Raw genomic sequence first — 22,074 nt, 5'->3', positions numbered from 1 at the left:
CTTGTACTCGTCAATGTGGCTATCGCCTAGCTAGTACACCGTACTAGTCTCTACTACTCTATATGTCCTTATTGTAGGCGTGCACACCCCCTGTTCTGCCTCCGCAGTCTGCACCCGCGACACCGCCGCCGTGATTCGCGTGACCCCCGCTGCCGTCATCCTCGCGCGCCCCCGCGCGTGGAAATCCTCCTGCGCCCCGCCAGCCCAACCAGCCCGTAACTCCGCCCCATCCCCGTCGAACCCCACGCCGTCGCCGCCATCCGCGCCGCCATCAAGGGGATCTCCTACCATCAACGGATGGCCTCGGATCCGCCCCATCGCACCTCCTACCAACAACGGACGCCATCAACAGACGAGAATCTCCGCCCCACCATCCTCCCCACGTCGTCGATGGAAGGAGACTCGAGTCCACCTCTGCCGCGGCCGCAGCCTCCGCGCCGGGCCGCAGGTCCACCTCCGCCATCCGCTCGCTCTTCTCCCGACCGTTCGCCGCCTCCGTCGGGGCTCCGTCGGGCTCCAGCGCCGCCGCGCTGCCGGACCGCCGCCGTTGCAAGTCCTTCTCCTGCAGGCGGTCGTGCGACGTGCGCGGGCGGAGCACTCTCTGGGCGCTCTTGACCGCCAGCGAGTTCGCGACGTCACCGTGTTCGGCGCCTTCCCGGCCTCGTCCTCCACTGTCGCGGTCGTGCTCACCGCCGAGATCCTCCCGCCCCCGCAGCCGCCGACGCCGCCACCTCTCGCGATTGGTTCTTTCTTGGTCCGTTCGCTCACTTCTTCGCTTGTCTTTGCCTGCGGCTGCTGATGCTCTGGGACAGGTGAGAGAGGAGGCGCCACACCCAGACGAGAGGCTTCCCGAGTCCACCGCCGGCACGAGTCCACCGTCGGCACTTTGACTCGGAGCCGGAGATTCTTGCGAGGAACTGGCAGGGATCTGCTGCCCATCCGCATATTAACTGGCAGAGATTCTTGCGAGGAACTGGCAGGGAACTGGCAGGGATCTTACTCGTTGCAGCTAGCAAAGCCAGGTTCCAAGTAAGTATTTGTTTGTTATCTTATTTAGATGTTTGCTGCCTACACAAATGAAGATTTATGGATATAGAGAAATCAAGCTGCTGATGAAAAACCAATGATGCAATTAATTCCTAAATATATTGTACCAATTACTATGATAATACTTTGTTGTTATCTAATGGTTCATGAAAATATGTACTGCAGAAGCTCAAAAAAGTTATTTACCAAAATGCTCCCACTTCATCAATAGTCCAAATGTTGAAGTGTAACAGCATGCTACTCTCATTAATATTGTTAATTTTGAATGTGCGCATCACACAGATACATCTACTTGTCAAACTTGATAAGGTTCATGAGGCACAAGAGCACAACAAGGTCAACAAGAGGTCTCTCAAGAATTGGATGGTAATGATCTTATCACTACATTTCACAGTGAACAAGTTGAACCAGATGGCCAATGTCGTTGTGGGCATCATTGTATTTGCTCTCTGGCTTCTTATTCTGCGGATAGCAACAACACATTTCTTTGTCTTCCTAAGTTTACAGCTTCTCCTGGCAGTTTTCATATTGGGAACACATTGAAGACATTTTTTTGAGACAGATATATAATCGTTTGAATGGAATCATGGGCGCTTATCATCATTGTATATTTCATTTGTGGTATCATTTAATCTATATTGTCTAAGATACATGCTGCAAGCATGGCATGAAGTAGTATCACATTCTATAGAGTTACAGGTTCAATTCATCATTGGTGAGGATATGCATCAGTATCTATGAACTTGACATTAATATATATTTAGCCTCTATTACTGCATCTGAGGTCTGGTCTGTTTACATGAAGGTCTGAACAAGTGAGCATGAATTCGTTGGGTTCCTTAAGTACCCTGTTTTGGTCATTATCTTTTCTTTTCCGATGAAATTGTCGGTACAACAGGCTATGGCCAACAATTAAGCATTTGTGTCATGGCGATTTATCAGGTGGAACGTGACAAGGATGGGTGTGGCTGTATTACAACGGGATTGAAGTCGATTGGCAGAAGATGATGCTACTCAACAATTGTTCCCTGACTGTAACTGCCTACAAAGGTATTGATATGGCGAGATAATGTTACTTCTAAATACCTCACTGTGTTACTTCTGAAAGCCAAGTGAGGAGGAATCTATACCTCACTATGTTCCCTTTTTTCTTTGTATTTTATTTGGTTTTTGCAAGTTGTGCAATTGTGGTGTCACATTTTTTAGTTAACGGAAGAAATCTAGAATCTAATTGTGCATACATGGACTCTCAACTGTCCTTGATGATCCGAATGGTGTTTCTGTTACTATGTTACAACTAAAAAAGTTAAATCAAGGTTACTCCAATTTAATTCTAATCTTTATATTTCCATAGTTATGTGATGTAGTGTCTATAATGTACTATAATCTAACTTTAAGATCTTCTGATATGGTTCATCCTAGAGTCTGAACCATGAGATATGTATATTTTTTTCTTAATCACGTGTAACGTTTCCTTTTGCAAGCATATTTGTCCCCAACATGGATCGTTTTAATGAAGAGAGCGAGCATAGCCTTATTGTCGCCAGGAGATCAAATCTGAACCCGCTGCTTGATGAAAAGGACAAGCCATGAACATCTGACTAAAATGGAGTAAGTCATAACCTTTTATTTCTTGGAAGGATCAATCTTAATCCATAGTCCGGCCGACAGAGCATTAGTTCCTAGCCAAAGCTTCATAAAATGCTAACCAGGAAGTTATGCCATGTCACAATCCAAAAATGTTTTACATTCGTAAAAAGAAATTCTAAAATGTTTTAATTCATAAAATGAGATTCTAGCACTCTCTTGCTTGTTTCTGTAACCTGTACAAAAAACGCTTTTGCCCTGCTATATAACTCTTTGTGCCACATCTCTGTGACATAATATTAGTGGTAGAAGAATTTGGAGACCCTAACCTTGGAATTGTCATTTAGTTTTCTTTAGAAATAGAAACAAGAAGTTTATTACAAAATTTCTTTGATGAACTTTGAGAAACTAAAAAGCAATGGTTTTTGGTGCCTTTTGACAATAAAGAGATCAAGTTAACTGTGATTTTCATTAGAGATGAAAATTTCAATAAATAGTCAGTATAGTGTACAACTTTGCTCGAATAGCCACATAACTTTGATCATACCTATATGTCTCCAATTGTCAATTATACTTCACAAGTTATGTTTATACATGTGTTCTGAACCTGCCATGCTAAGTTTACCTTGAAAGCAACGCTTTATGATTTTTTTGGAATGTTAAGTTTTCCTGGAGAGTTGAGTTGAGCATGCTCTTTATCTTTTGACACTAGATCTTTAGGATTAGGAGAGAACCGGTAGAGAAGATCTGGTTATTCATGCTTTACACTGAACTGTACTTTCATTTATCATTTTAGTCCATTATTGGTTCCGCTTGTACTCTGTTTGCACTTTCCTGTACACAAATGCTCACGTGGAGAGACATATGTAGATTACACATGATGTTGCACTTGTATTGCAAGGTCGTCATGAATAGATTAGAAAATGAACATCTTGGTGTCTGACATCTTATTTGTGAAACACTCTTGTGCAGAAACATCTATTAGCAATATCAAAAAGAAAAAAAACTCGACCGGGGTGGGAATGACCACCCTCCCTGTCTCCACTACTACTTAAGTATCTATTGTAGGCGTTCACATTGGATAATAGATGTTTCTTTGGTGAGAGCCGCGGTGGCCGCGTTTGCGCATCACCAACCATCAGGCGACAGGTCAAGAGCACTGCGCTGATGAACGTTTCATGGCGCGGCTACAGTACAAGGTGGTCGGCGACACCAAGGTTGTCTCTGGCATCAGTCTTAGCCTGCAACACGCGCGGGTATCTTCTTTGTATACTATTGCTTCTTAGTCCCATAGTTTTTGAATTCACAACTTTTTATATGATAATAAAGACATAACGTCTCCCCCAAGTATTCTTTAGTGCTTGCTGCACAGTGATTTTTTGTCCCGATTGGTTCACCATTTATTATGTACACATTGTTGCAGGTCTATCAGTCGATCCAATTAATATATGTAATAAAACGACAGTGTGCCGGAGCCACTTTATCTTAGAAGATAAATATACCATCTGATCGGTGTCAACTACTAAAGGAGGATTAGATTAATGCAACTGTTGATTTGAGTGACATCTCTGAGTCATTTGATAGGTGCCCATATTTTCTAAGGTACATGTACATTCTGCTGTCTCATTTGAGGCTGGTCAGCAACAGAACATATGACTTTAGGAGTTCATAGCTTCCATCCAAATGGAGAGAACAGATGTGATAAAAGAGGTGTGCTCTGCTCTCTTCTTTAAAACACTAGAGCTTGGAATGTAGAATCAAATGAATCTGTATTTTGTTCCTGGTAGATCAGGCATTTTCTTATTTCTTTCCAGAGAGAGATAATTGAACAGATATTAGAAGAATCTGGCAGAAGCTACTCATGCATTTAATTTTATTGTGTATGTTATAGCGCTAATCAAATAGAACAGGGTGGTTCATTAGCAGTGCAATATGTGATTTCCTCCTCATGTTTCTTTTCTCTCTGTACCTTCGTACCATTAGAGGATGTATGAGCAACCATGGTTTATTTTATAAATTCAGTGTGAAGAAGGTGCATTCTACATGTTTCTATAAAGAAAAATCTATGTTCAGTAGTCAATAATCTTTTCTTCCGTACATATGTATGTGTTGTTGGCGTTGCATGCACTCCTATGGGTGGTTTCCATGGTGCCTTGTCTTCCTTAGCCGCAACAAAACTTGGCTCTAGCAATTGAAGGTGACATCCAAATAATCATTTTTCTTTGAGCTACGAACAATGATTTTCTATTTCGTCCCAATAATAGCACTGGCATTAGCGTGCTTGGGGTCGTTAGTTGCTTTGAAAAGAGCAAATGTGGATATGGCCCTCATGCAGGAGGTCTTTTTTAGAATCATCTTGAGTGCTAATTTTGGTCAAGCTCCTGCATGGCAAGCTGCTCTAGGTGCAGGGATATCAAACACTATTGTTTGCACCACTATTAACAAAGTATGTGCATCTGGCATGAAAGGTCTGAAGATAATTCATCTATTCATGTAGTCGTATTTGTATAATTAATTTGTTCATTGTTTATTGTTTGTTTACACATGCGAGGCATATATTTATCATCCAACCATGTTATTCCTCTTCTCCACATTCTGCAGCTTCGCTTCACAGTCAATTCAGCTAGGTATCAATGATATTGTCTAATGCCCCAAATTTGAACGAATTTTCTTTTTGTTCTTTTTTTTAAAAGTGCATCTAAACTACTTACATTATCAGATATAATATTAAACATACCCCCCAAACCTGTATCTAAATTACTCATCATGCCATTAGGATACATAATCCAAATGACTCTTTAATATTCGTTACAAGTATATATTTTTTTCTATAGTAAAAAGAGTTGTGAAAATATTTGTTTGGCGACTTAAACACCAATAATCCATTTGAAATTATATTAATATCATAACATTAAGGTAGTGTTTGGTTCCGAAGTATGATAGGATGGAACCACTTCGTTCCTAATTTATTGTTGTTTGGATTGGTTCTATGTAGAACAGAGTGACTTAAAAAAAATTATGCTCAACTGCTGAACGATCCGGCTCTCCAAAATCTCTCGGATGGAGCCGCTCCATCCTAATTGGTTTCGGAACCAAACACTAAGCTTTTGTATTTAGACAACTATGCCGCTTTTGACAATTCTTTATTGATGATATAATTATAAGCAACTTATTTACTATAACACACATATGTACATAAGTTATCGTGTTATTATACGGTTCCGTTGCAACGCACGGGCACTCACCTAGTAGATAGTGAATAATGGTGGAGTGGTGGACCGGTTGGAGGAACGGGAGTCGTGGCGCCGACCAGCTCCGTAGGTCGCTGTTGGGCCGACAATCGAAGCGCACCAGGCCCATATTCGCTTACTCTCCGGTCCTGTTACGTAGCATTACAGACGTTTGCCCCCGCCGGAGATAGGACAGGACCTATGTCGAATGGATATTGTGTTAATCTATTTCTATATTTGTTGCTTTTTTTACGTACGTATATTATAATCTATACCAATGATTCTTATGAATTGAGAGCATTTTCTTCCTGAAGGCGAAATACTGTTTTCTGAATCAAGAACATCGTCTCTGTTCAAAAAAACTGTCTTTATTAAAATAAAAATTCGCTAACAAAATTCTATCTTAACTACTATAGTGCTCGTGCGTTGCGACGGCGCACAATTATCAATAACATATTTGAGGACAATGGTTACATGAAAACGAATACATATATTAACAAAATATAATTGTCTCATAAATTCTTTTTGCCAACAACCAATATAGTGTGTTGCGACGATGTACAATGATAATTGATAAGTGACTCTAGCAATTTACCTAAGGGCTTGTTTGTTTTGTTCTCAATCTGTGTGGATTCGGTGGGATTAGGTGAGTTTAAATTCCAAAACAAGTCAAAATCTTTCATAATTTTTTCCAATTTCATCTAATCCATATGGAAAAGGAATAACCGAACAAGATCTAAGTGGGTAATAGAAAAGCACACCAACGTGATGCCTACACATGAACTTCTAACATCTATTTCTGCAAGTCTTTAGAAAATTTACAGCTCATCTGGAATTTCAGAACACTCAAAACTGTTCAGACTCTCTAAACCGGAGCACTACGTCATAGTTAAGACGGTTGTACTCATAGACATTTGGTGTTAAAATGGCAAGAGGAATTTCCTTCAACAAGATTAAGGTTATTGTTTACAATAAATAGGCCATCCTGAAAATCATACACGGTGAGTTTAAATGACTCATAACTGAAGCTAAGGGAAAAAGAACAAATAAATAACTCCAAGTACTACCCCATCCACAACACTTCGAGTGATTCATAACTTGTTCAGAAACAAAAGAACAATTCGAGTCATACCTAAAGCAGCTCGAGGAAGCCATCCACTAAAACAAAAAAGATTATAATATTAAAGAAAGATTTGAATATTAAAAGAAACCAATTCAAAGCAGTCAATTAAATAATAGGGCCATTCCTGATCCAACCACAGCGCTCAGATCCGAAATCAAGGGCATGGATTTTAAATCGCTCAGACTGCTTGAAATCCATGCGATCTACCATCTACGGCTCAGATCTTATCAGGCGAAGGGGTACGTCTCGCTTTAACCCTGGTCGTACACCCAGGATCCAATGGTTCAGGTTTCTCCCCCCAATTGGTACGCAAGGGATCAAATCTTGGTCGTGTGGGTTGAATCACACGACACAGACTTGTCTTCTCCGGAGACGACGGTGCCGCCCTGTCTCGCGCTGAAGGGCACACCGGCGACGAGCAACCCACGAACTGAGGCCCAAGCACTAATTCTACCGGTGCCACGCGACGAGGAGTACGAGGCGAACTCAGACGAGGACTACTTACCGGGGTTTTGGCTGCAACTTTCCTTTCCCACAGGGACATGCGATCCATGGCGGCATCGCAACCACGGCGAGGAATTGGTGGCATTCCCATCGATTACTCCACCAGGGGAGGCCCTGGCTTGCTTCGGTAGACCCAGGCGATCACAACCCAAGGCCGGACCGACGATCTGGGCAAGAATCTCCCACGACGGCACCCTCCTTTCTTGCTCTCTCTCCCCTCCGCCAACGGTTCAAATGGTGACTGGGTACTCGACGAGATGGAAAAGGGAGCTGGAGCGGTCGGGTTATATAGGGGCGGGGCGAGTCCGAGCTGCCAGGTCGGAACAAGCCGTGATTCCCGCGCGGAATTTGGGATCGCCGCGCATGCAGCGGAGAAGAACACCAGCACCCGCGCGGAGTTCGTCCAGAGGATAGGGATAGCACTGAGCGGGTGGTCCCGCCACGCAGTGACACAGTGGAAAAAAAGAAAAAGAAAAGGGGGCGCAAGTGGGCCGGCGGGGTGCTTTTCAGCCCAGCAGGCGCTGTGAAGGCGCGGAAAGGGGAAGATGGGCCGAACTGAGGTTGAGCCGGCCCAAGCAGCGTTTTAACCTTTTCCCCTTTTTTTTCTTTTCTTATTTCAAATCCAATTCAAACCATGTCTAAATTCTAAATTTCAAATTTATGCACAAGAAAATTCTACATAATATTTATTTATTTTATTTATTTATTTATTTTATTTTATTTAGGCTAGGTTTTCAACATGAAGTACACACACCACATTATTATTTGAGTGTGTAGTTGGATTAAAGGTATATTCAAAAGTCCCCCCCCTTTGTTTTGATAGGAACATTTTTCCAATGTCTAATCTCTATTATGATTTATTTTAACCATCGTTATTTTATTATGATCATTTACCTTTAAAAGGGGTGAATTATAAAGTTTAATTATTTATCAAGGGTACTTTGCTCAGATTTCTTCTACCAATCTCAAATTCAGAATTTGGGTGTTACAAATCCTACCCCCTTAAAAATAATCTCGTCCTCGAGATTTGTAAGAAAGAGGTTGCAATAAGTTTGGTTTGTAGCCTATGTTTTAGTTTTCAAGTGGTTTTAATCCCAAATGATTTTTTTTAAAGCTTTATAACACAAATTAGAAGATGATTAGGGAAGCTTGGGTATGTATATCCACTTTATTGTGTATGGTAAAAGATGTCTTTAAAGTATAGAAAGGTTTGGGTAAGAAAGAGTACGGTAAAGAAAGGCTCCATCCCGGATTGTGGATCTTGATTCCTTTGAAGATCTGGCTTGAATCTTATCATTCCTTGATTGATGAGGTCGATCATCTTTGATCTTCGTTCTTGAAGTTGTCATCCGAATTAGGGACATGTAGTTAGGATAACTTGTAGGTAAGGATAGATGGTTAACAGGTTGGTGGCATAAGATAAGTGTATTATGGCAACATCTAGGATGGGATGGATGGTCACCATGAATATGCTGGTAAGTTATTTGTTCATGGGTGGTTTGGTGTGATGTACTAATTTAAGTTAAAACATGGCCAACAGGGTCTAATCTATTTCACTAGTCCGTTAAGTAACTCACTTTAGATTGGACCATATTAGATTAGATGGGATCTAGATTAGATTGGTATAACTAGATTAGACTAGATAATATCTAATTACTTTGGATTAGATCATGGTTGTTATTCTAGAGTGGGATAAGCAAAGTGGTTAGGATAAGATAAGATAAGATAGGTTCTTTTAAGATAAGAAGGGATCTATGAGGCTAGATATATTTTAATGGGGAATAATCTAGGTTGGCTAGTTCTCTTATAAACATTATTTTTTATGCCTATATGTATATGTAGATGTAATTGCGGACGTTACTCCACAACTCATCACACTCAATCAAAGATCCAAATCAGACATGTATCACAAGAACAAACATTCAAGCATACAAATATATACAAAAATAGTTTTGATTTTGTTCCTAAGAATAGGTCTCCTATTCCTAAAGGTCACTTTAGGTACAGGATTTCAAAGGGTGAAATCCACATTTGTATTTAGAAAGAAAAGGTAAGAATAATCAGAGTAAGCAGAATTAGATGAGAAAAGATTAAGAGAAGTTCAGAAAAGAATCAGAGTAGTAAAGGTAAGTAAGTATTGGTTGTCCAATTCTATCTAGGTTTCGTCCTACAGTCAACATTCCTCTGATACCACTTCTGTCACACCCGGGTTTTAGGGGTCCAAAGCCCGGGCGCGAACATAAACACCAGGTGTGCTGGGACCAAGTCTCACACATATGATGCATAGTGGCACAGGATCGAATGTCACATCTTTACTATATAACAGGAGTTCTATACAAAATAATTAAATAATTACATCATATGAGGAAACGATCCAGCAACCCAAAGTTGACTGGGAGACGACGGCCTAGACCTCTCACGAACTCGTCACAGCATCCTCCAAGCGCCTCATCCTGTGGTACCTGTTCTTGACCTGTGGGGGGGGGGTGTGAGACAGCAAGAGTGAGCTCACATACGTTCATCGCTCAACAAGTTGTGGGGAATAATGTGCATGAACTCGCCAAAGGTGGGAGCTCACGTGAAGTGTAAGGCTTACCAAAGAGGATGGTTGAAGCTGAGCATTGCTTTTAATGTTGGTCAAAATTTTATTAGCAATTACTAAGTATAAGTAAATACCAACCCAATTAAATAGTAGAACAGAAGTAACAACATCACCTGCGATGCAATGCATATGACAAACTGAATTTAAGTTCCATAAATTAATCATGTGAGGGTCTGAGCTGCTCATGACCGTGAGCACGGCTAGTATACCAGTTTTACACTCTGCAGAGGTGGTGCATCTTTACCCACAAGTCATGTTACCCATCTGCCAAGGGATCGCGACTTCCCATACACCTCTACCGAGGAGGCGAGGCAGGGTAACACTACGAGGCCTTTACAAAGTTCCACTAGCTTCAGAAAACCCGCTACAGTTTATAGGAAGCTCCAATGCAGGAATTCCCTTGCAGGACCGCCATCGCAGCAAAATCCTCCCGAGGGTCTCCCTACACTGACCACTCCCCTACTGCCCTTGCCCCTTTCGGGTAAGGTAGTCCTCCACTAGCTTTCCTAATTAATCAGCCAAGGGCGTCCCATTATACCCTTGTGGTAGCACTGTTTTCCCGGGTGGTCGCTCCATGTTCCAATTAACATAATGATCTTATCATGAACGATAAATAACAACGGATAACAAAAGTATAATCATGAGTAATGTATCTTCATACCCAAAACCACATAAAGCACTAGCAAGTACTACCCAAAAAGTTCAGTGGTAACAAGGTATAAAGATAATCAAACTAGGGTAACCTATTGGGTCCCATCAAAATTAACCTATGCAGATCATTATGATTAATTAGAACATGGCTGGGTAAAAAGAAGTGATCAAGGGCACAACTTGCCTGGGACTTGAGATTCCAGGTACCAGGATGATCTTCAGGTGACTCGTGTCCTCACTGCTAAACGTATCAATACAGACAAACATGATATAGGCAAAAATTAACATTACACCAAACATAAGAATAAACCGCGTAATAATAGTCTACGTGAAGCTACGAGATCGTGGAATCGAGAATCACTAAATTCGAAGCTACGATTATTAAGTTATGGTTTTCCGAAGATCCATGTGGTTAAGTATATAATAGATTAAGTGCAACATTATAACCTATATCTCATGACAAAACAAAGTTACCAGATGATAATAAATATTATTGTGAGACTAATGCAACTTGAATCGATCAAAACAGAGTTAAAACAAAGGAGATATGATTTTCCGAAGTTTTAGGGAATTATTTTTATCCTAAAATCATTTTCTTCATCAATTTTATCTATTCTATTTAATTTCTGGGCCGCTGCCACAATTCCAGCGAAGCCCAGGGGGTTGCAAGCAAGTTTTCAGGACCTAGCTGTGATGGTTCTTGACTGAGGCAGGAGCGCGGGTTGATTTCGAAATAAGGCAGGGTCTCTTAAGGAAAAAGGCTATGGCGGATGGGTATCGTTGATTCAGAGCCGTTGGATCCCCAACTGAGCGCCCGGATTAGATGCACGCGGATATGAACCGGTATCCAACCACAGAGCTCAGATCCGAAATCAAGGGCATGGATTTTAAATCGCTCAGACTGCTTGAAATCCATGCGATCTACCATCTACGGCTCAGATCTTATCAGGCGAAGGGGTACGTCTCGCTTTAACCCTGGCCGTACACCCAGGATCCAATGGTTCAGGTTTCTCCCCCCAATTGGTACGCAAGGGATCAAATCTTGGTCGTGTGGGTTGAATCACACGACACAGACTTGTCTTCTCCGGAGACGACGGTGCCGCCCTGTCTCGCGCTGAAGGGCACACCGGCGACGAGCAACCCACGAACTGAGGCCCAAGCACTAATTCTACCGGTGCCACGCGACGAGGAGTACGAGGCGAACTCAGACGAGGACTACTTACCGGGGTTTTGGCTGCAACTTTCCTTTCCCACAGGGACATGCGATCCATGGCGGCATCGCAACCACGGCGAGGAATTGGTGGCATTCCCATCGATTACTCCACCAGGGGAGGCCCTGGCTTGCTTCGGTAGACCCAGGCGATCACAACCCAAGGCCGGACCGATGATCTGGGCAAGAATCTCCCACGACGGCACCCTCCTTTCTTGCTCTCTCTCCCCTCCGCCAACGGTTCAAATGGTGACTGGGTACTCGACGAGATGGAAAAGGGAGCTGGAGCGGTCGGGTTATATAGGGGCGGGGCGAGTCCGAGCTGCCAGGTCGGAACAAGCCGTGATTCCCGCGCGGAATTTGGGATCGCCGCGCATGCAGCGGAGAAGAACACCAGCACCCGCGCGGAGTTCGTCCAGAGGATAGGGATAGCACTGAGCGGGTGGTCCCGCCACGCAGTGACACAGTGGAAAAAAAGAAAAAGAAAAGGGGGCGCAAGTGGGCCGGCGGGGTGCTTTTCAGCCCAGCAGGCGCTGTGAAGGCGCGGAAAGGGGAAGATGGGCCGAACTGAGGTTGAGCCGGCCCAAGCAGCGTTTTAACCTTTTCCCCTTTTTTTTCTTTTCTTATTTCAAATCCAATTCAAACCATGTCTAAATTCTAAATTTCAAATTTATGCACAAGAAAATTCTACATAATATTTATTTATTTTATTTATTTATTTATTTTATTTTATTTAGGCTAGGTTTTCAACATGAAGTACACACACCACATTATTATTTGAGTGTGTAGTTGGATTAAAGGTATATTCAAAAGTCCCCCCCCCTTTGTTTTGATAGGAACATTTTTCCAATGTCTAATCTCTATTATGATTTATTTTAACCATCGTTATTTTATTATGATCATTTACCTTTAAAAGGGGTGAATTATAAAGTTTAATTATTTATCAAGGGTACTTTGCTCAGATTTCTTCTACCAATCTCAAATTCAGAATTTGGGTGTTACAGTCGATGACAAGCTGCGAGTCACCGCGAGCGTCCAGGCGTCGGACCCCTAGCTCGATGGCGATGCACAACCCGTTGACTAGAGCTTCGTACTCAGCCACGTTGTTGGACGCTGGGAAATGGAGGCGCAGCATGTAGCGGAGGTGCTTCCCGAGGGGCGAGATGAAGAGCATGCCCGTGCCTGCCCCTGTTTTCATCAGCGACCCATCGAAAAACATGGTCCAGAGTTCCGGTTGGATCGGAGCTGTCGGGAGTTGGGTGTCGACCCATTCAGCCACAAAGTCCGCCAAGACTTGGGACTTGATGGCCTTCCGAGGGGCGAACGAGATTGTCTCGCCCATGTTTTCCACCGCCCACTTTGCAATCCTACCCGAGGCCTCTCGGCACTGGATGATCTCCCCCAGGGGGAAGGATGACACCACAGTCACCGGATGAGACTCGAAGTAGTGTCGCAACTTCCGCCGCGTCAGAATCACCGCGTACAGCAGCTTCTGAATTTGTGGGTAGCGGATCTTGGTCTTGGACAATACCTCACTGATGAAGTAGACCGGCCTCTGGACGGGCAATGCATGCCTTTCTTCTCGTCTTTCGACCACGATCGCGGCGCTGACCACCTGAGTGGTAGCGGCGACGTAGATCAAGAGGGCTTCTCCGGCAGCGGGAGGCACCAGGATGGGTGCGTTCGTAAGGAGCGCCTTTAGGTTCCCGAGGGCTTCCTCGGCCTCGGGGGTCCAAGTGAAGCACTCGGTCTTTCTTAAGAGGCGGTACAGAGGTAGGCCTCTTTCGCCGAGGCGCGAGATGAAGCGGCTCAGAGCCGCAAGGCATCCCATGACCCTTTGTACGCCTTTCAAGTCCTTGATGGGCCCCATGTTGGTGATGGCCACGATTTTTTCCGGGTTGGCCTCGATGCCCCGCTCGGAGACGATGAACCCCAGGAGCATGCCTCGGGGGACTCCGAAGACACACTTCTCGGGATTGAGTTTTACGCCTTTCGCCTTGAGACACCGGAATGTCGTTTCAAGGTCGGAGAGGTGGTCGGAGGCTTTCCTCGTCTTGACTACGATGTCATCGACGTAAGCCTCGACCGTTCGACCAATGTGCTCTCCAAACACGTGGTTCATGCACCTTTGGTACGTCGCACCCGCATTCCTCAAACCAAATGGCATAGTAACGTAGCAGTACATGCCAAAGGGCGTGATGAAAGAAGTCGTGAGCTGGTCGAACTCTTTCATCCTGATTTGGTGATACCCTGAGTAGGCATCGAGGAAAGACAGGGTTTCGCACCCAGCAGTGGAATCCACGATTTGATCGATGCGAGGCAGAGGGTAGGGAACCTTCGGACATGCTTTGTTTAGACCAGTGTAGTCTACACACATCCGCCATTTCCCTCCTTTCTTTCTCACAAGCACAAGGTTGGCAAGCCATTCAGGATGGAATACCTCTTTGATGAACCCTGCGGCCATCAGCTTGTGGATCTCCTCGCCTATGGCTCTGCGCTTTTCTTCGTCGAATCGGCGCAGAGGCTGCTTCACGGGTCGGGCTCCAGCTCGGATATCCAGCGAGTGCTCGGCGACATCCCTCGGTATGCCAGGCATGTCCGAGGGACTCCACGCAAAGACCTCGGCGTTTGCGCGGAGAAAGTCGACGAGCACTGCTTCCTATTTAGGGTCAAGCTCGGAGCCGATCCGTATCTGCTTAGAGGCGTCGTTGCTGGGGTCGAGAGGGACGGATTTGACCGTCTCAGCTGGCTCGAAGTTGCCGGCGTGGCGCTTCGCATCTGGCGCCTCCTTGGAGAGGCTCTCCAGGTCGGCGATGAGGGCCTCGGATTCGGCGAGGGCCTCGGCGTACTCCACGCACTCCACGTCGCATTCGTACACGTGTCGGTACGTGGGGCCGATGGTGATGACCCCGTTGGGGCCCGACATTTTGAGCTTGAGGTATGTGTAGTTGGGGACGGCCATGAACTTGGCATAGCATGGCCTCCCCAGCACTGCGTGGTAGGTTCCTCGGAACCCGACCACCTCAAACGTGAGGGTTTCCTTTCGGAAGTTGGAGGGAGTCCCGAAGCAGACGGGCAGATCGAGTTGTCCGAGGGGTTGGACACGTTTCCCAGGGATGATCCTGCGAAAAGGCGTCGCGCCTGTCCGGGTGGAGGACAGATCGATCTGCAGGAGCCCGAGGGTCTCGGCGTAGATGATGTTGAGGCTGCTGCCTCCGTCCATGAGAACCTTGGTGAGCCTGACGTTGCCGATGACGGGGTCGACAACGAGCGGATATTTCCCCGGGCTCGGCACGCGGTCGGGGTGGTCGCCCTGGTCGAAGGTGATGGGCTTGTCGGACCAGTCTAGGTAGACTGGCACCGCCACCTTTACCGAGCAGACCTCCCGACGCTCTTGCTTGCGGTGCCGAGCCGAGGCGTTCGCGACTTGCCCACCGTAGACCATGAAGCAGTCGTGGACCTCGGGGAACTCCTCTGCCTTGTGATCCTCCTTCTTGTCGTTGTTGTGGGCCCTGCCACCTTCCGCCGGTGGCCCGGCCTTGTGAAAGTGGCGCCGAAGCATGACGCACTCCTCAAGGGTGTGCTTGACGGGCCCCTGATGATAGGGGCATGGCTCCTTGAGCATCTTATCGAAGAGATTGGCACCTCCAGGAGGTTTCCGAGGGTTCTTGTACTTAGCGGCGGCGACAAGGTCCGCGTCGGTGGCGTCGCGTTTCGCTTGTGACTTCTTCTTGTTCTTCTTCTTGGTGCCGCGTTGAGTGGACGCCTCAGGGACGTCTTCCGGCTGGCGGCCCTGGGGCTGCTTGTCCTTCCGGAAGATGGCCTCAACCGCCTCCTGGCCAGAGGCGAACTTGGTGGCGATGTCCATCAGCTCGCTCGCCCTGGTGGGGGTCTTGCGACCCAGCTTGCTCACCAGGTCACGGCAGGTGGTGCCGGCGAGGAACGCACCGATGACGTCCGAGTCGGTGATGTTGGGCAGCTCGGTGCGCTGCTTTGAGAATCGTTGGATGTAGTCCTGGAGAGACTCTCCCGGCTGCTGGCGGCAGCTTCGGAGATCCCCGGAGTTCCTAGGGCGCACGTATGTGCCCTGGAAGTTGCCGGCGAAGGCTTGGACTAGGTCGTCCCAGTTGGAGATCTGCCCCGGAGGCAGATGCTCCAGTCAGGCTCGAGCGGTGTCGGAGAGGAACAGGGGGAGGTTGCGAATGATGAGGTTGTCATCATCCATTCCACCCAGCTGGCAGGCCAGTCGGTAGTCCGCGAGCCACAGTTCCGGCCTCGTCTCCCCCGAGTACTTTGTGATGGTAGTCGGGGTTCAGAACCGGGTCGGGAACGGTGCCCGTCGTATGGCCTGGCTGAAAGCCTGCGGACCGGGTGGTTCGGGCGAGGGACTCCGATCCTCCCCACTGTCGTAGCGTCCCCCACGCCTGGGGTGGTAGCCTCGGTGCACCCTCTCGTCGAGGTGGGTTCGACGGTTGCGGTGGTGGTGCTCGTTGCCGAGGCGACCCGGGGCCGCAGGCGCCGCGTTGCGCGTGCGCCCGGTGTGGACCAAGGCTTCCCGCACGAATCGGGAAGTCGTGGCGCGATGCTCCGAGGGGTACCCCTGCCTTCGAGAGGCAGAGCTTTCGGCCCGTCGGACCGCGGCATCCTCCAGGAGATTCTTGAGCTCTCCCTGGATACGCCGCCCTTCGGTGGTCGATGGTTCCGGCATCGCGCGGAGTAGTATTGCTGCTGCAGCCAGGTTCTGGCCAACCCCACTGGAAGCCAGTGGCGGCCTTGCCCTGACGTCGTTGGCAATGCGGTGCTGGATGCCCTGGGGTAGATGACGCGCTTCCCCGACCGGAGCTTGGTCTGCCCATTCCTGCCCGATGTTCCGCCGGAACTGCTCAAGTGTTCCTGCTTCCTCGTCGAGCCTGGCCTGCATCTCGCGGATTTGCTCGAGCTGTGCGTCCTGACCCCCCGCAGGGACTGGGACCACAGCTAGCTCCCGAAGGATGTCAACGCGAGGCGCAGGCCTAGGGGGATCACCGTTTTCCGGCATACCAAGATGGTTGCCTTCGCTGGGACCCCCTAGATCGACGTGGAAACATTCACGACTTGGGCCGCAGTCCTCGTCGCCGAAGCTGCGGCTACCATCGGAACAATCGGAGAGGCAGTAGTCGCATGCGGTCATGAAGTCCCACATGGCACTAGGGTTACCGAGCCCGGAGAAATCCCAACAAAAGTCCTTCGCAAGCGGTACGAGATGGGAATCGGTCGGTACCTCTTGGTCGATGGGCGGTGACGAAGTCGCGTCAGGGGTGGACTGCACCGTTGTCTCAGGTACGAGGGCGACGCCCAGCAAGTCCTTCGCGAGCGTGCTGGCGTCGTTCGTCTGCTTGGGGTTGGCGTGATGCGGGGAAACGGCGCTCGTCTTCGTCTCAGACGCAAGGTCGAAGCCTGACGTGTCCCCCGCTGGGGCGCCGGCGTCGTCGACTTGCTCGACAGCCGACGAGGTGCCGCCTCCTGCTTGGCCATGGTTGCCCCACCTCCTCCTCCGTCAGTGGGGGAGCTGACGGGACAAACACGGATGTTGTTCTTTCGCCATGTGGGGAAGACGTCGTTGATTCCGCCGCCGGCGGGCGGGCTGACGGCCGCCATTGTCGTTGTCGCGTGGCGGAGGAAGGAGTATCATGTCGTAGCTGCCGTCGAGGGACATGAACTCGAGACTCCCGAAACGGAGCATCATCCCGGGTTGGAAAGGTTGCTGGAGACTACCCATCTGGAGCTTGACGGGAAGTTGTTCGTCAACACGCAGCAGGCCCCTACCTAGCGCGCCAACTGTCGGCGTTTCGACCCCGGGGGTCCCTGGACCGACGAGTAAATTGTCGCTGCGTGTCCCAGCCCAGATGAGTCAGCGCGAGACGGGACACAAAGGGGGGAGAACAGTAAGGGGAACTCGCGGCCTTCGTGTTGTACTGCGCCCAGGGCGGATGGATGCGCTTGCAGTAGGGGGTTACAAGCGTTCGCGTGGGAGAGAGCGAGAGCGAGAGCCTTATGCGTCGGCCCGTTCTCCCGCGCGGCCAACCTTCTCGTACGAGAGCCCTGGACCTTCCTTTTATAGGCGTAAGGAGAGGGTCCATGTGTACAATGGGGGGTGTAGCAGTGTGCTAACGTGTCTAGCAGAGAGGAGCTAGAGCCCTAAGTATATGCCGTCGTGGCAGTCGGAGTGGTTTTGGCACCCGGTTCATGTGATGTTGTGGCCGTCGGAGGAGCGCTTGGGCCCTGTGGAAGGACAACTGTCGGGGCTGTCGAATCCTTGCTGACGTCTCCTTGCTTCCGTAAGGGGCTGAGAGCTGCCGTCGTCATGGAGCACGCGGGGCGCCATCATTATTTGTTTACCGGGGCGAGCCAGATGGGACGCCGGTCTTGTTCCCCGTAGCCTGAGCTAGCTAGGGGTAGGGTAATGATGGCCCCCCCTGTGACGTGGTCGGTCCGAGCCCTAGGTCAGGCGAGGCGGAGGCTCCTCCGAGGTCGGGTCCGTCTTCCAAGGTCGAGGCTGAGTCCGAGCCCTGGGGTCGGGCGAGGCGGAGTCCGTCTTCCGAGGTCGAGGTTGAGTCTGAGCCCTGGGTCGGGCGAGGCGGAGACCGTCTTCTGAGGCCGAGGTTGAGTCCGAGCCCTGGGTCGGGCGAGGCGGAGACCGTCTTCTGAGGCCGAGGCTGTGTCCGAGCCCTGGGGTCGGGCGAGGCGGAGTCCGTCGTCCAGCGTCGAGGTTGAGCCCGAGCCCTGGGGTCAGGCGAGGCGGAGCTTCCTATGGCGTCCGAGGCTGGACTTAGCTGCTGTCAGCCTCACTCTGTCGAGTGGCACAGCAGTCGGAGCGACGCAGGCGGCGCTGTTTTCTTGTCAGGTCGGTTAGTGGAGCGGTGAAGTGACCGCGATCACTTCGGCTCTGTCGACTGAAGAGCGCGCGTCAGGATAAGGTGTCAGGCGATCCTTGCATTAAATGCTCCTGCGATACGGTCGGTTGGCGTGGCGATCTGGCCAAGGTTGCTTCTCTGCGAAGACTGGGCATCGGGCGAGCCGAAGGTGTGTCCGTTGCTTGAGGGGGCCCTCGGGCGAGACGTGAATCCTCCGGGGTCGGCTACCTTTGCCCGGGCTGGGCTCGGGCGAGGCGAGATCGTGTCCCTTGAGTGGACTGAGTCTTGACCTTAATCGCGCTCATCAGGCCTTTGCAGCTTTGTGCTGATGGAGGTTACCAGCTGAGATTAGGAGTCTTGTGGGTATCCTTAATTATGGTCTCCGACACCTACGCTCCGCTTTTAAGGAGTAGTAGAGATATGCCCATGTGGGGCGGTTTTGCTTTGAAACATTTATCGCAGGAAACGCGATGGTGTGTGTCGCAATGTCTGATCCAACCACCAGCTAGTAAACTTTGTTCAGTTTCTAAAGGAAAATAAAGATAAAGTTTAGTGAAAATGTAGCAAGTGTGGTCTTAATTAATGTAACCATGCACAACAAGTGTATACATATATTACCAAACAAATAAATAAAACAAACAAAAGCACAGATTGAGTACATATATATTTGCGGTCCATGCATGCATGTTTTACTGCCTGCTACTGTACGTACTACTGCAGCCGGACGGAAAGAGGAGTGCAGTAATTTAATTTAGTTACTGTTACTAGTCTAGTAGCAAAATCAGGCACACGAAAACTGGCGAAAGCTAGAGCACAGCATGCATGCACGGCGAAGAACACCTCGCGTTGGCAGCAGCAGCATAGCACGCACGTCTCTCCCGCCTCTCCTCATCAGCGCGCGAGGATCGGAGACGGCTAGCTGGCTAGCTGCGGGGCGCCGCCGCGACGCCGTCGGCGACGTCGACGCTGGTGGTGCAAGCGAGGAGGCGGCGGAAGATGGCGCGCACGGCGCCGCAGGACGCCTCGTGCAGCCTCCGCACCACGGCGCACCCTTTCTTCTTGTTCTTCTTCCTCCGCCGCCGCCTCTGCTGCTGCTTGCTGCCGCGACGGAGCCCCAGCACGCCGTCGTCCTCCGTGCGGTGGCTGGCGCTGCCGACGGAGGCGGCGTCCGAGGCAGCGGCGGCGGCGGCCGACCCACCGCCGTGCCGCTGCGGGTGGAACAGCGGGAAGACCGCGGCGCCGCGGTCCCGGACGCGGCCGAGGCACGCCATGGTGCGCTCGGGCACCGTCTCCTTCCGCTTGGAGAAGGTGTAGCTGCGGAGGTACATCTGGCGGCACGAGTAGCTGTCCACCACCCGGGGGCTGCAGTACCCCGCCGCCAGCTCGCCGCTGTTATTACTCCGCATGCTGCCGCTGCCGTTGTAGTAGTGGTGGTAGTGGTACGAGTACGACGGCGCGCTGGCGCCGCCGCCGGGGCTCTCCTGCCCTCCTCCTCCTCCTCCTCCCTGGCGCCGCGCCATGGCCACCGACCTGACGAACTCGGCGTCGGACTCGGGCCACTTGTACAGGCTCACATAGCTGGCCCGCACCGGCGCGCGCGCGTCCACGCACCCGATGGCCGCCTTGCAGTTGCACCCGGCGGCCATTACTGATTAATGGTGGCGTCCCAGTCGACCGTCGTCCCAGTCGATCGCCCAGATACTCTACTACTGCTCGGCTAGCGAGCGAGCTAGGCAGCTAGCTAGCCTACTGGTCTCTGGTTGCATCTGCATCACCCGCGCGCGCCGGCCGGACGGACCGGAGCTGTCAGCTGTGGAGAGGAGACGACGACGGTGACCGGTGTGGATGCGTGGGGTATATAAGGGAGACAGGGCGACAATGACTGGACGACATCGGCGCCATGTGAGGGGGAGGGCCGGGACGACAGGGTAAAAAGTGGTGGAACCGTGGAAGGAAGGAGATGAGCCCGTGGCTTTGGTTGCAAGGAAAGGTGTGGCGATTTTTGCAGCGAGAATCATATGGCATCATCACGCACTGTGGTCACTCTACGTGCAGTGCAATGAGTAGTGCTGTGGGCATGTCTCTTTGCATTGCCTTCGCTTTGCATGCAGCTTGCAGCCTGGGCAGTCAAAATGTGAGGCCTTCAGCTCAGCACAAAAAGGCGAAATAATGTCAAAAAACCTGACATGGAGTAACTTGTATGACAACTCATCAGTTTGGCCATGCATGATGCATGTGTTCCGTTCTAAAAAGAATACACATGAGCTTGGACAAAGGCCTGTGGGTTGTAGTATATATCTGTTGGCTAGCTGCTGAAATTGTTGCTACATATATCTTTCTATGTCATTTGCTCAAAAAAAACTTTCTAGGGAAGAAATACAATTAAATCCTAAAAAAATCTCAAAGGTCCATATATGGCAAGAGGATAGGGGAACCAACAATATCATATTGCTAGTTTAAGTAGAGCGAGACTAATTTATATATGTAGGCCTCCCTCTCCCTCCAAGCCATGGGCGAGCAGAGAGGTTGGAGTACCACACGCGCTCGCTCGCTGACCTCGACAAGGTGAAGGCCGGTATGCGACTGGCGCGTGAATGGTTTTCCAAAATCTGGTCCACGATAAATGGTTTGCCAAAATCTTGTCATTTGTCTTACGGGAGTACATACATGGCGCGTGAATGGTTTGCCAAAATCTGGTCCATGGTGAATGGTTTGCCAAAATCTGGTCCTTCACCTTTGTCACACCCGGATTTCAGGGGCACTAAGACCCGGGCACGAACATAATCACCAGGTGTGCTGGGACCAAGTCTCACACATATGATGAAGCATGGCACATAATCGAATGTCACATCTTTACTACATAACAGGAGTTCTATACAAAATAAATAAATAAATACATTATAAGGAGACAACGGTCCAGCAACCCAAAGTTGACTGGGAGACGACGACCTAGACCTCTCACGAACACATCGCAGCATCCTCCATGCGCCTCATCCTGTGGTACCTGTTCTTGACCTGTGGGGGGTGTGAGACAGCAAGAGTGAGCTCACATACGTTCATCGCTCAACAAGTTGTGGGGAATAATGTGCATGAACTCGCCAAAAGTGGGAGCTCAGGTGAAGTGTAAGGCTTACCAAAGAGAATGGTTAGAGCTGAGCATTGCTTTTAAAGTTGGTCAAAATTTTATTAGCAGTTACTAAATATAAGTAAATACCAGCCCAATTAAG

The 22,074-nt window shown here is 49.1% G+C and overlaps 1 protein-coding gene across 1 annotated transcript; it reads right to left on the bottom strand.

Moving 5' to 3' along the window:
- Positions 1-19,737: 19,737 nt before the first annotated feature.
- Positions 19,738-20,650, bottom strand: LOC107403076 (uncharacterized). The gene is given in 1 exon segment (NM_001321388.1): positions 19,738-20,650. A coding segment is annotated over 1 exon segment (723 nt). The 5' UTR covers positions 20,494-20,650; the 3' UTR covers positions 19,738-19,770.
- Between the last annotated feature and the right edge of the window lie 1,424 nt (positions 20,651-22,074).

The sequence above is a fragment of the Zea mays genome, chromosome 6, assembly GCF_902167145.1.
Source record: "Zea mays cultivar B73 chromosome 6, Zm-B73-REFERENCE-NAM-5.0, whole genome shotgun sequence".
NCBI classification, from domain to species: Eukaryota; Viridiplantae; Streptophyta; class Magnoliopsida; order Poales; family Poaceae; genus Zea; species Zea mays.
The sequence above is the reverse complement of the archived record's forward strand: the minus strand, read 5'-3'. Positions and strand labels throughout refer to the sequence as shown.